At 40.6% G+C, this 13,603-nt stretch overlaps 1 protein-coding gene and 1 long non-coding RNA gene across 2 annotated transcripts in view; one reads left to right on the top strand and one right to left on the bottom strand.

Moving 5' to 3' along the window:
• Nucleotides 1-8,211: 8,211 nt before the first annotated feature.
• On the bottom strand, nt 8,212-9,746 carry LOC116086987. The gene is made up of 2 exons (XR_004117217.1): nt 9,280-9,746; nt 8,212-8,818 (listed from the first exon to the last, which is right to left on the bottom strand). It is a non-coding gene; the product is annotated as an uncharacterized LOC116086987 (long non-coding RNA).
• Nucleotides 8,979-13,603, top strand: part of Hspa9 (heat shock protein family A (Hsp70) member 9) — an 18,900-nt gene continuing 14,275 nt past the window's right edge. The window contains exons 1-4 of the mRNA XM_031365345.1: nt 8,979-9,168; nt 10,551-10,609; nt 11,021-11,108; nt 12,028-12,209. Coding sequence (XP_031221205.1) covers nt 9,088-9,168; nt 10,551-10,609; nt 11,021-11,108; nt 12,028-12,209 — 410 coding nt within the window. The 5' untranslated portion in view covers nt 8,979-9,087. The remainder of the gene's footprint in view (nt 9,169-10,550; nt 10,610-11,020; nt 11,109-12,027; nt 12,210-13,603) is intronic.

The following is a 13,603-nucleotide window of genomic DNA, read 5'->3' as shown; positions in this document are numbered from 1 at the left end:
AGGGAAGTGAGGATGATTATAGGAAAGGCAGAAAGAAGATGCAAGAGACAGAGATGGGAGGGCTACTGGTTAATACCATGCCAGCAAGCAAGTGTATTTTCTGTGGCTTTTAAAAGCAAGCAACACAGAGCATGACCAATTCTAAGAAGGTAAACAATAACTACAAATGCTTACATGGTGATTTTATGGTACACAGTATCTATATTTGACTAAAGCCATTTCCTTCAGGCTTGGACAGTCTCTCAAGGATGTATGCATAAGTGGAGGAACTTATAATGCAGGTCTTCATTAAAAACAAAGACATGTTAGTAGACTCATTCATGATTAATCACAAACAAGAAGTCAGCCAAAGTTAATTCTGGAAGTGCTCCCCACATGTTCCTTTTTTTTTTTTTTTTTTTTTTTTTTTTTTTTTTTTTTTTTTTTTTGATCTATACAAGCCAAAGCTATCTCAGTTGTTGGCACAGAAAAACTGTGCCTGTCTTAGGTTTCCCCTCAAGAAGTATAGCCCTTACCTGTCATTGGTACATGAATCCTAGCATTCATGTCCTGTCTTAGGTTGATCCACTTCTGAGAGAATCTTACCTGTCTTGTTTTGTTTTGTTTTGTTTGTTTGTTTGTTTTGTTTTTTTTCGAGACAGGGTTTCTCTCTGTATAGCCCTGGCTGACCTGGAACTCACTCTGTAGACCAGGCTGGCCTCGAACTCAGAAATCCACCTGCCTCTGCCTCCCAAGTTCTGGGATTAAAGGCGTGCGCCACCACCGCCCAGCTGTCTTTTTTATCTATAAGAGGCATTTTATCAGTTACAGAGCAGGAAGTTGTGCCTGTCTTAGGTTGCCATCTGAAAACACAGCTCTTACCCATCATTGGTACATGAATCATCTTGGATTCTTGGCCTGTTTTAGGTTGAGAAGGTTTTCAAGATGATCTTACCTGTCATTGACTACCAACGTCTGCTAGGGAAAACACTGGCGCTTACAGTTACGTAATTCTGCTTTGACATCTGTAAAAGCTCTGATGATCTCTCTCAAAAGAACAGGTAATAGACATACCATAAAAAGATCATAAAGCCAAGTCCTGCTATGCCCAATAAGGGAGCTATAAATGATGACCATGAAGGAAAACTGGCCTGTAACTTTCAGAATATCATTTGCAATAATAGCAGCATCAAAAGATAAAGGCTTTGCATTTCTTCAACTTACACTGTCCTTATGCAGGGCTAACAAATCTAAAGAAGTATTAGTATTATGCCAAATACCCTGAAGGTGCCTTTTTACTCTGGTCCAGTTTTGCTGACTCTCATTATACACTTTTGGATTTATACCAGTCCTGAGATATCAAACATGACAATTCCAAGTGACTTCTGACTTTCAGTCCTTGAACCTCATCTCCCATTATGTATAGTATATCATATAATGCATCAATTCTTTGTTCTCACCATCTATCCAAATCCTCTTGTATGCTCAGGGCATTGGTTATATTCTCTGCAGGATGATTAACTAGCTGTTTATACCTCTTGTGCTAAAGCTAATTCAGAAGTAGTAGCACTGGCTGTAAGAGTTATGAGAGCAGCAACACCGACAATGATCAGTCCAACCACACGTTTGTTCCTTGCCAGAGCATGATCTAATTCTTCCAGTATTTTTAAGCCTTTTTCAGAATAGCAGGGTTCAGATAATTTACAGGAATCATAATAAAAGCTGGTTGATGTACTACCATTACAGGTTGACCATCATACAGTGTGGAAACACATTTGGACAAAAGACAATTAAAACAAGAAACATTGATCTATCAGAGTGAATAACATAGGTAACATTCCCTATTAGGTGGGGTAATGCAGGATGTCACATTTACCTTAACCCCAGAATCTGTTTCAATTTTATCCACAGAAAACATAACATCATACAAGGCAGCTTCCAACTTCCAAGTATGTTTCTGAAAATGTCCAGAGCCAGCCCTATAAATGCCTACTTTGATTTCCTTTTGTCCAATATTGGGTTGATTTCTAGACTAGTTCATAATTGAGTCAGACTAGCTAGTTATATTAAAGAAAAGAGGAGGGTCATTATAACAACTTCTCCATTTGACTGATTTTTCTTTTTTTTTTTTAAAGATTTATTTATTTATTTTTATGTGTATGAGTACACTGTAGCTGTACAGATGTCCGTGAGCCATCATGTGGCTGCTGGGAATTGAACTCAGGACAGCCCTGCTTGCTCTGGCCTCGCTCACTTCGGCATAATACACTGTAGCTGTCTTCAGACACACCAGAAGAGGGCGTCAGATCTCATCATGGATGGTTGTGAGCCATCATGTGGTTGCTGGGATCCAAACTCAGGACCTTTGGAAGAACAGTCAGTGCTCTTAACCACTGAGCCATCTTGCTAGCCCTGACTGATTTTTCAAAGGCAGAGTCCACAATCTTTATGTTCTCTATCCCACAAGATCTAAAAGCCTGAGACAAGACAGCTTGTCCAGTCTGGGATCTATGCATTCCCATCTTAATGCTCTACATTATAGTCTTAGAGACGTTCTTCTTTCTAGTCTGAGGGTTCACAGAAATACATCCAGCATTGGTACTATTTCTAGTAAAACAAATAGGTAGGCCCTGACCCATATCAGTATAATTCACTAATTTGGAATACTTTTTACTCTCAGACAAAAGAAATCTTAACAGCTGAGTATTATTAGAGGTCATAAGTACTTCTGGCCTTGACTGTACAGAACAACATAGCAAAGGTGGGTCAGGAACATATGCCCAATACAGTTTCCTTGTCACCATCATCAGGGCACTTAGATACTGATCACAGGGTCAGTATCATTCTTTGTCCCAGCATCAGCATGTCTCACCAGTCACTCTGGCAGCCACCATGCTACTTCAGCAGCCTGTGAAAAACACAAATATGCCCTCTTCCCCATATAAATACTGGATCCTTCCATTTCACTAGGGTTTAAGTTGTAGGATGACAAAGACACTCAGCAGCAGAGAGTCTCTTGGCATCCAAGATCAAAAAATTCAAAATAAAATTTTGTAGTGAAGGAGTATACAATGCCCTCTTTTTTATTTATTCATAACTAATTTTTTCAGTTCCATGGGCTCATTCCATAATTTGCTGTCCTTGAGGACATGTGAAATGTATATTATATAGATTATAACTTATATTTTCTTGATTTAGCTCATATCTTAACATATATAATTTATATTTAATATATATATTTAAAGTAAATATTTTCAATGCATATAATTTCTATTTACTGTATATTAACATAAAAATAATATCCAATGTATAATTCATATTTAATTTATATAATCTATATTTAGTATATATATTTAACATGGACAATTTATATATAAATGTGTGAATATGCACATTATTATATACATGTTTCAATGTATATAATTTCCAGTTTGTATGATATGTGTTAGTTTATATAAATTATATTTGGGGCCACCTGCTGGATTAGATTTGAACAGGCAGGTATGCTTATCCATTTGATCTGTGACAGGTGGTTCCAAGTCTTACGACTCTCGATTCCCTGAACTTTAGTTTACAAAAGGATGTATATTAGTATTTACCATTGTATCAAAATCCATATTTTAGAAATGTAATTAACAGGTGTATGTTAGACCACAGGAGTACACGCGTGCCTTTGAGACCTAGTAAAAGCTATAGGTTTGGGTTAAAAGGCACAGAACAGTTTTTTCTCAATTCAGAGGTCCAGTTATACTAAGTGAACACATGTTTTAAGCATGATGAGAAGCATCTTTAAGTTTATATTCAGCAGACAACCAAAGGGAAATTAAAATCTTAAGCTTGTGACTGAATTGTAAACTGTCAGTGTTCCATTAGCTTATCAGAACTCCATTGATCAATGTTAACATTTTGAACTTCAAAATAACAATAGCATGTAGGGGGAAATTTGAAATATTTCCCATTTTTCATATCTTAAATCATTTCTTACATCTCTATAATTTGTATTTATACCTTAAAACATCTTCTTAGACCCTCCAACATTTACTTGCATTTACCAACTTTAAACATCTTTACTTGCAATTATTAACTTTAAATATTTTAAAAATTTCTGCTGTCTCTTCAGCTGCCTAAGAAGGGAGCAGGATTAAGCTCAGGCCAGTGCTCAAGAAGAGAGTGGCGGGAGCAAGCCCAGGATGCAGCTTTGGGACTGGCTACTTTCCCTTTCTCTCTTCTTCGCTAAAGCATCCTGGGATGGGGGAGTGGGGGGAGGACTGCTTCTCTGAAACCCAGTTCTTTTTCCTAGCTCTAATCAGGGTCCAAAGACTGAAAGTATCTACAGGCACTTTACGTAGTCCATGCACGTCATAATAATCTTGAAGTCTTTCTCCAACTTTCTTACAGGTTGCTAAATTTATTGTATCTTCCTCAGAAAACCAAGGACAAGCCTTCTTTACAAAATATAAAAAACTATGTAATTGCTGTTGCTCTATTTTACCGAAACATATTAAGCATTTGCACAAAAAACATATGGCAAAACAAAAACAAAAAATCAAAACAAAAACAAACAAAAAGCATATAGCTTTTCCATTTTTTTCTTTTCTCTTTCTTTCTTTCTTTCTTTCCTTTCTTTTTTTTTTTTTTTTTTTTTTTTTTTTTTTTTTTTGACTTTTACTTTTTACAACTTCCCTTATTTTTTCTGAGTCCCTTACCTATGTTTTCCTGTCTTTTAATCCCTGGGAATACTCACAAGCTCCCTTTCCGAAGCTCCCTTTTCTTTTTCCAAGCAATCATGTTTTCAGAGGTGTCCTTCACCTCATTCCCCGTAGTGGAGCCATATGCTGGATGCCAATCTGCAGGAGCTAGTTGGTCAGTTAACTTGGGATCACGACGGAGGGGGTGAGGGTGATTATAGGAAAGGCAGGAAGAAGATGCAAGAGACAGAGATGGGAGGGCTGCTGGTGAATACCATGCCAGCAAACATGGTATATTTTCTCAGTGTCTTTTAAAAGCAAGCAACACAAAGCATGACCACTTCCAGGAAGTTAAACAATGACCACATATGCTTAGTGACAGTCTCTCAAGGACATATGCATAAGTGGAGGAAGTTGGCAGTGTATAACACGTCTTGCAGATTTATTCATGATTAATCACAAGCAAGAAGTCAGCCAAAGTTAACTCCTGTCTCCTCACAGTCATGGATGGTGGCAAGCACCTGAAATTCAAGCACCTGGGAGGCTGAGACAGGAAGGTTTCAAGTTTAGAGATAGCTTGGGCCACATAATATGACTGTTTCAATTTTTTTCAAAATAATATATAGTTCTTACACTCCACAAGTTATAGTATAAATCCTATGGATTACATAACATTAGATCTTCCCCCAACCTTTTTTATATGTTCTGCAGGCTGGGGATTAAGCTCAGATACCTTATACTTTCTTGGTAGTTACTGAGTTACCTACATATTATGGCATGAATTTCACTGTGGCTATTCTATAATAGACATTTTTGACTATTCTTTTTTATTTTATGACCTAAAATTACTGCTATTAACAGTGGAGTAGGTCAGTATTACACTACTCATTTCTGTATATGTGAACACAAATGTAAAGACCAGATTTAGTTTTGGTGTGACATGCAGGTTTTGGAGTTAGACAGACTGGCTTCAAATTCTGGCTTTATCATTCACATATATACACTCCAAACAGAGTCAATTCAAGACAAGATTGTACAACTTAGACCATGTCTAAAAAAATAAAAAATACTATGTGTGGTAGTGCACACCTTTAATAACCAACATGAGAGAGGTAGAGCCAGGCAGCCCTGTTGTTTGACACTAGCATGACTTATATAGCAAATTAGAGGTCAGCCAGTTATATACAGTGAGACTGGATCAAATAAGAATTGGAACAAGTAAATGTCATCTATGTGTTTTATGCACAGGTATTGGACTATCACTCCTTCTGTTTGGTAAACATTGAACCTCAGGCAAATTATGCATTAGTTCTTTCCATTTCAGTTGACCAAAAATGCCAACAGAGAAATCAAATGTAATGCTGTATAGTAAACTGTATCATTGGGCAATGGATCTCACTATCCATTTCAGTCACTTGAACCCTTCTTAGATTCAATGTATTTCTTCCAGCCTTCAGGCTGTACATGCTCATTTGCAAGGCAGTTCAAATTTCAGAAGGGTATTCTTCATACTGGTAAATATTAAAGCTATTGTTATGTTCATGTTTTGAACATTTAGCTACCACATCCCCCTTGTGGTCATAAAGAATATTTTTGAGTGGCTTGACAAAACCATAAGGAAAACCTATACACACACACACACACACACACACATATGTATGTATATACATGTATATATATATATATATATAACATGTATATATATATATATAAATCATAGAACTGTGGTTACCTTTCAGGTAATACCATTTGGACTAAGCTCAGTAGAGTTTTTGCTTAGCATGCACATAACCTTGGGTTCCATGCCACAAATTAGTGAATTTGAGGTAAGTCTAGGATATAAATTAAATAAGATAATGTAACAGTGGATTTCAGGGCTCTCACTCTGGCTTTTAGGTATGTAGAGCAAGAAGAAAAGCAAATACTTTGTTGTTGTTGCTTCAGGGCTTTTAGACAAAGTCATTCTGGAATTTACTATATAGACATGACTGGCCTCCAGCTTTTGGCCATGCTAGGCCAACTTTATCTTTTTAAAATAAGATCTTGCTATGTAGCCCAGGCTGTCCTTGCACTCCTGCTTCAGTCTCAGAGACAAATCAACACACTAAATTTCTGAGAATGCACTGGCTTCAATTATCTTCACCTGCCTTACTTCTTGTTATATTCAATGCAAGGTACAATGGTTTCAACTTTTGTTTTGTATTAGTGTTTAGTATCTGTCACTCCTCTCATGTTCTTTCATCAGGAAATTATGGCAGAGTATCTCTGTTTTCAGGGAGTCATCAATCTAAGTTTGGCCTTGGCAATGTAGTTTCTTAGGTAATTTCTTAAATAGTGCTAGATATACTAATAAGGATATAATGATAAGTGTAATTTAATGAAGAGAGGCGAGAGGTTCCTTTTGATTTGAGTTTGTCTTCTATGTAGCCTGGTACTGGTAATATAGCTCAGGCTGGTCTAGAACTTATAATGCTGTTCCTATGTCAGTATCCTGAAAGCTGGGATGAATTATGCCACTACACCTGACTTATGGGGTGATGAGGATGGAACTCATGATCTAGTACATTCTAGGCTAGCACACTACCAACTGAAATATAATTCTAGTCCTTTTACTTTTTGAGACAGAGTCATACTGTGTAGCTGTGTTAAAATCCAAACATCTTTGATAGATCACAAGCATTTATCACACCAGGCCTTTATAAAAAAATACATTATCTATCACTAATTATAATGTCTATCCTGTTTAACTTTATTAACTTTTTTGAAACTGGTTCAGTCTCTTAGTGTCATCAAGCTGGTTTCCAATTCATTATATCACCAAAGGTGACCTTGCATTTCTGATTCTACCTCCTCTCAATTGCTGGAGGCTTACAGCACCATCCCCAGCTACTTTCTGTTCCCTTCCTTTCTTTTCATAATGTAAACTGTATTATATTTCCTAATTTCTCCACACACTCATCCTAACTTGTTACAGTGATGACCACTATTACTTCTTTCTCTTTGAGATAGTCTCACGTAGCTCGTTGGCCTGAAACGAGTGACTAAGTCAAAGATAACCGCTGGAATTACAGGCCATATGACCACTAATTTTCTATTGCTATCAAACTGCTTACCTCCAAAACCAAGTTCTACTTCACTGTTTTTGAACCACTGAACTCTCTTTACCACCGTTGAGAACAACCTGACACAGCATTTGTTCAGGTTTTGTCCCTGAAAGTCTCCGGACAGACATACACCCCATCTGTAATCCAGGCATTTGAAAAAGGTCAGGCAGTAGAGCCTTGAGTTTGAGGACAACTAAGCCTACATAGCTTAGGCTAGTAAAACACTGGGGTTGGGTGGGGTGGCACTCTGGAGGTAGACTGGTGGGGTTAGGCCAGCCTGATCTATATTGAGTTCTGGTACAGCCAGAGCCATATACAGACCCTCCCTGGCGCGCCACCATTTACACCCAGTCGGAAACCTTGTCATTGGAAAAAAAAAAAAAAAGCCACGTATAACTATCACCTGGCAAGCGCGAGGTTTGAAAAAGAGGAGCCTTTGACCCAGCAAACCGTTGGTCAATTAGAGCACATCGTTCCCAAGACAAGGTAAAAAGTGATTCAAAACTTCATGAATCAGGTGCTGCCCTAGAGTTTGGGGACCTATCCCGATTGAAGCAATGCGTTGCACAAACTTGGTTAAGACCGCGCACATTCAGGCGTGCATGCTTCGAGCTGTGAATAAACGGTGAGCGAGAACAAAGGTCCCCTCAAGAACGCCTCGGGACAAGATGGCGCCCGCAGCAACTAGCGGCCTCAGGAAAAGAACTCCCACGCGCCTCCCCGTGAGTGCGCGAGCTCGCGCCCTCGGTCCTCGCCCGCAAATCCGCTTGCACTGGAGTATCCAATCCGCGCTACAGTTAAAGTCTTAACCCGTTTCCTCCACGCCCCTCACACATGCGCACCAGGACCTCTGTCCGGGGCCGACCACGCAGGCGCAGGAAGCACCTCCTCCTGCGCAACTGACGCAAGTAGACTGTAATCTGTCCGTAATTTATCCCGTGTGACCTTGAGTCCATCCCGCCGTGAGGACCCTGGGGCTGTCTGACGCAATGCCTGTACACATCTCTTCTCCCTCTCCCTTCTCCTTCCTTCCACAGCGACGGAAACCTGATGAGAGAACGGGAATTTTTCAAAGACTGTGCTGAGGAGTGTGTTCGCCGCGGGCGCCGGTTCCGGGAGCAGCAGATAGGTAGTTTCTGGTCAGGCAACGCTCCGGGCGCTTCAGCAGAAGAGCGGGCTTCATTGCTGCTGCGGCCAGCCCCCGCCCCGCACCCCACGTGGTTGGAGGTTTCCAGAAGCGTAGCCGCCACCGTGCGCGCAGCTCCGGCCCTGTGGGGTGTTTGTTCTCGTCCTCGTACTCCGTCTGTCCAGCCGCCATGATAAGCGCCAGCAGAGCCGCGGCCGCGCGTCTCGTGGGCACCGCTGCGTCCCGGAGCCCCGCAGCCGCCCGGCACCAGGTGAGAAGCTGCCATGCCTTCCGATTGGGGCTCCAGGCCCCGACTCGAGTGAGGCAGGCCTTGCCCTTCGGGGTCACACTCTAGGAGAAATATAGAAGGAAGATAACGGACCTTCGCTGGTCATTGTTGGCCTTCTTGGAGGGCTTTAGCCTCGAACTGTGCTGAGTCACAATCCCTGGCGTTCTGAAGTCTTGACCCCACCAATTCACGACGTGTTGGTCCACCCTCTAACCTGTGGCGCATCCAATGTGCTCGGTCTTAGGCAGCGGATGTAGTTTACTGGGAAGGCAGTATGTGCGCTAGATTTTTCTTAAGAGTCGATGGACAGTTTCTCTACTGTAAATATTCGTGGATGTCGCTGCTATGAAGAAACGGAGGAGGGTATCCATATTAGCAACTGAAAATTAAATTCCAGCATCTCATCTCCATTCTTTTATGTTTTACTTCAGTTTTTGAGACAAGGTCTCTTGGTATACCGGGTTGCCCGGGAATGGACTTTGTGGACGTCACAGAGACCCCCGACTGTCTGTCTCTGCCTCCAGAGGGCCGTGATTGAAAGCGAGCACACCCAGCTCCAATGTTAGAGACTTTTTTCCCCCTTCAGTTTACTTGTGGTTTATAATAACAAATAGAAAAAAGATTGTGGATCTTAATCTGAAATAAAAATAGTACGTCTTTGGAGAATGAGACCTGTAACTCTCCAAAATCATTGTTTGACCAGGCCAGTGGAAATGTCTCAGAGTACCTTAATAGCGGCCAGGTGTACAGGATTGTGAGTTTTATTTTGAGACAGGGTCTCACTATGTAGCCTGAGCTGTTCTGGAACTTACTAGACCAAGCCAACCTCTGGCTCGGAAGTATTAGGATAAAAGGCAAATGCTGTTAGGCCAGTCAGCTGAGTTTTCAATTTTTTCATGTCAACTTAATCAGGTCTTAGAGGAAGTGGTTCCTAAACACACATATACACCCCCTACACACATGGGAGTTTGTGTTCTAGCAAGGCACATCTGCCAACTTCCGGTTGTCCTGACTTTGAGGGACACTTAATTTATGGGCTTTTTGTTGGTAAAGGCCAGAGTTGCTTCTAAGCATCACAAACTCATTTTGTCACAGCAAATAATAGTACAAGTTCAATAATGTTAAAGCTGAAAAATTTATTGGCAATGTAATTTTTTTTCTTTTGGGGAGGCAATTCAAGATAATTTTATGTATGCTTAATTTTACCAGACAAGTCTGGAAAACTTGTAGATATGTGATATATAGATTGATCTATGTATTTTACATACTAAGGACTAAAGCTTGCATGTGTTTCTCAGAATAATTGGAAAAAGCCCAAGTTTCTTTGTGTAGTTGATGGCTGATGCAATTTTTTTTCCCCCCAGGATTGCTGGAATGGCCTTAGTCATGAGGCTTTTAGATTTGTTTCCAGAAGGGATTATGCGTAAGTATAACCTCAGTTTCTCTGAGAAAATACACATATTGAACCTCAGAGCTTGAATGGGTGCATTTTGTTAACAATTAACTCTTCCTCTTTTTTTTTTTTTAAGATTTATTTATTTATTTTATGTATGTAAGTACACAGTCCCTGTCTTCAGACACACCAGAAGAGGGCACCCCACAACAGATGGTTGTGAGCCACCATGTAGTTGCTGGGAATTGAACTCAGGACCTCTGGAAGAGCAGTCAGTGCCATCTCTCCAGCCCAACTATTCCTCTTTGTAACTATTCATTTGCATTTGTAGTTTATTCAGTGTGCCACCGTTAACACCACCACCAACAACAACAACAAAAAGTTCTTCCTGTCATGGTGGAGACCACTGTTAAGGTGACCATGGTATTTCATTTCTTACAGATCAGAAGCAATCAAGGGTGCAGTTGTTGGTATTGATTTGGGTACTACTAACTCCTGTGTGGCTGTTATGGAGGGCAAACAAGCAAAGGTGAGCATAATTGGAAGCCTGAGTTCATTTAGATACAGTCTGGTGTTAAGTACATAGGAATGCTGAATCAGAGCCCAGGGTTGTGGTGGACACCTTTAATCCTAGCAAAGGCAGAGCAGTCTCTTGAGTTCAGAGTTCCAGGACAGCCAGGGACACTCAGAGAAGTCCTGTCTCAAAAACAAACAACAGTGAATGTAGTTTGGTGCTGGTGTTTCTTCTGAGATACTATATCCTGGGCCGCAAGGGTGCAGTATTCAGTGCTAAGATTACAGGCATTAACCACTCCAGACTTCTAATTTGCATATAAGGCTGCTTTTGCTTTGGGTGTTCATAGTTGAATGAATCTAAATTACAAGAGTACAACTTAAACTTGTCCTTAGAGGACTTGAAATATGGCTTGCTCCTTTAGGAGTCTGGCAAGACTCAAGGTTGGAAGCTTCTACTTGCTAGAAACAAGGAGAGCTCCAATTTGTGTTATGTAGAGGTTGTTGAAGCCTCTTCAATACACAAACTTTTCCTTTTTGAGTTGTCAAGACTTAGAGCTCCTGAGAATCTATGGTTGTCTGTTTCATCCTTGCTGCTTTGTGCTTCTTCTTTACCCACACCTGGGCTGGATGCAGGCTGAAACCCCACCTATTGGATAAGCCCTTCTTTAATTTATGCTGTGCGGCCTTTTTTGTTCTCCTCTTTGTCTGAAACCTTAGCTTCTGTGTACAGTTAACAAAAGTAGGCATAGTAAAGGTGGTGATACGGCGATAGACTTGTGCACATACCTGAAATACTTATCACGTAGGATTTACAGCAATAAAACATATCAGTTTGGCGCACTATCTTTTCAGCATTTTCTTTTTAAATATGATTCAACTCATGGTTATAGAGTGGTAATTAGTACTTTAATCAGTGTCTTTGGGAATTTTAGGTCCTGGAGAACGCTGAAGGTGCCAGAACTACCCCTTCTGTGGTTGCCTTTACAGCAGATGGGGAACGACTTGTTGGTATGCCAGCAAAACGTCAAGCTGTCACCAACCCAAACAATACCTTCTATGCTACTAAGCGTCTTATTGGACGGCGATATGATGACCCTGAAGTACAGAAAGACACGTGAGTACTAGAAAATCAACCCAGAAGGCTCACTGGTGCTTTGGTCAAACCCTGTGGATACCTTGATCACTTTTTCATTATTGTTCATAGTAAAAATTCAAGTCACCACCAGAGGAGTATAGGGTTTTTTTGTACTTTTGAGAGAGGGTTCTGTGTATACTTTCATGGTACTCATTCTGTAGACCAGGCTGGCCTCGAGCTTGCTTAGATTCACCTGCCTTTGTCTACCAGGTGCTAGGATTAAAGGTATGTGCTACCTGGCCCAAGAGTACAATTCTAAAGGGTCCATTTTTGCCTTCCCAGATTAGAATTTGTTTTGACTTACATGACAGTAACAAGTCGTGTATTACTATAAAGTTGAGCAATGGTGGTGCACACCTTTAATCCTAGCACTTGGGAGGCTAAGGCAGGCGGATTTCTGAGTTCGAGGCCAGCCTGGTCTACAGAGTGAGTTCCAGGGCAGCCAGGCCTACACAGAGAAACCCTGTCTTGAAAAACAAAGAAACAAAAAAGATACTTTAAGTTTGTGAGACATTCCTAAACTGTGTAAGTCATCAGCAGTCATATAGTGGAATAGGTTATATCATGTTGTGTGTGTATGTGTATCTACCCTCATCCCCCTTTTTTTTTTCAGATAGTAGCCTGGCTGGCCTAGAACTCATTCTGTAGACCAGGCTTCCCTTGAACTCCGATCCTCTTACCTCTGCCTCCCTAGTGCTCAGACTAAAGGCATGTACCACCACTGCCCAGCTTTTAAATTATTTTTATTACATTTTTGTTTTGTTTGTGGATATGGTCATTCTCTGTCATGTGACAGGAGGCCAGAGTATACCTTGTATAAGTTCATTTTCTTCTACCATGTAGGTCCTGTCCACTGAAGGTCAGGTTATTAGACTTGGCAGTAAGAGCCTTTACTTGCTAAGCTATCTCCTTGGTCCTGTTTTGTGCTTTTGGTTTATTATTGTTGTTATTTTTTGTTTTGTTTTGTTTTGTTTTTGAGATAAAAAGTGAAAAATAGGGGCCAGGTAGTAATGCTTTTGATCTCACCACTCAGCAGGCAGAGAGGCAGGTAGATTTCTGAGTTCAAGACAGCCAGTGCTACACAAAGACATCCTGTCTCAAAAAAGAAAGAAATCCAAAAGGAAAAGAAAAGTAAGGCAGGCTGGACACTGCTCAGCAGTTAAGAGTGCTGACTTCGTCCAGCGGGTCTGGGTTTGATTCCTAATGCCTGTATAGTGGCTCACATACCATTGGTGACTGCAGTTCCCGGGAGTCTGACACCTGGCAGGTACTTTCAGGCGTGCAGACTAAACAGTACTGTACGTGAAATGAATACAATTTGGAAAAACACCTCAAGTTTACATTGTGTGTTCTTAGGAAACTGCCTTTTTTTT

Source organism: Mastomys coucha, unplaced genomic scaffold, assembly GCF_008632895.1.
Source record: "Mastomys coucha isolate ucsf_1 unplaced genomic scaffold, UCSF_Mcou_1 pScaffold13, whole genome shotgun sequence".
Taxonomy (NCBI): Eukaryota; Metazoa; Chordata; class Mammalia; order Rodentia; family Muridae; genus Mastomys; species Mastomys coucha.
This window is presented reverse-complemented; position numbering and strand designations above follow the sequence as displayed.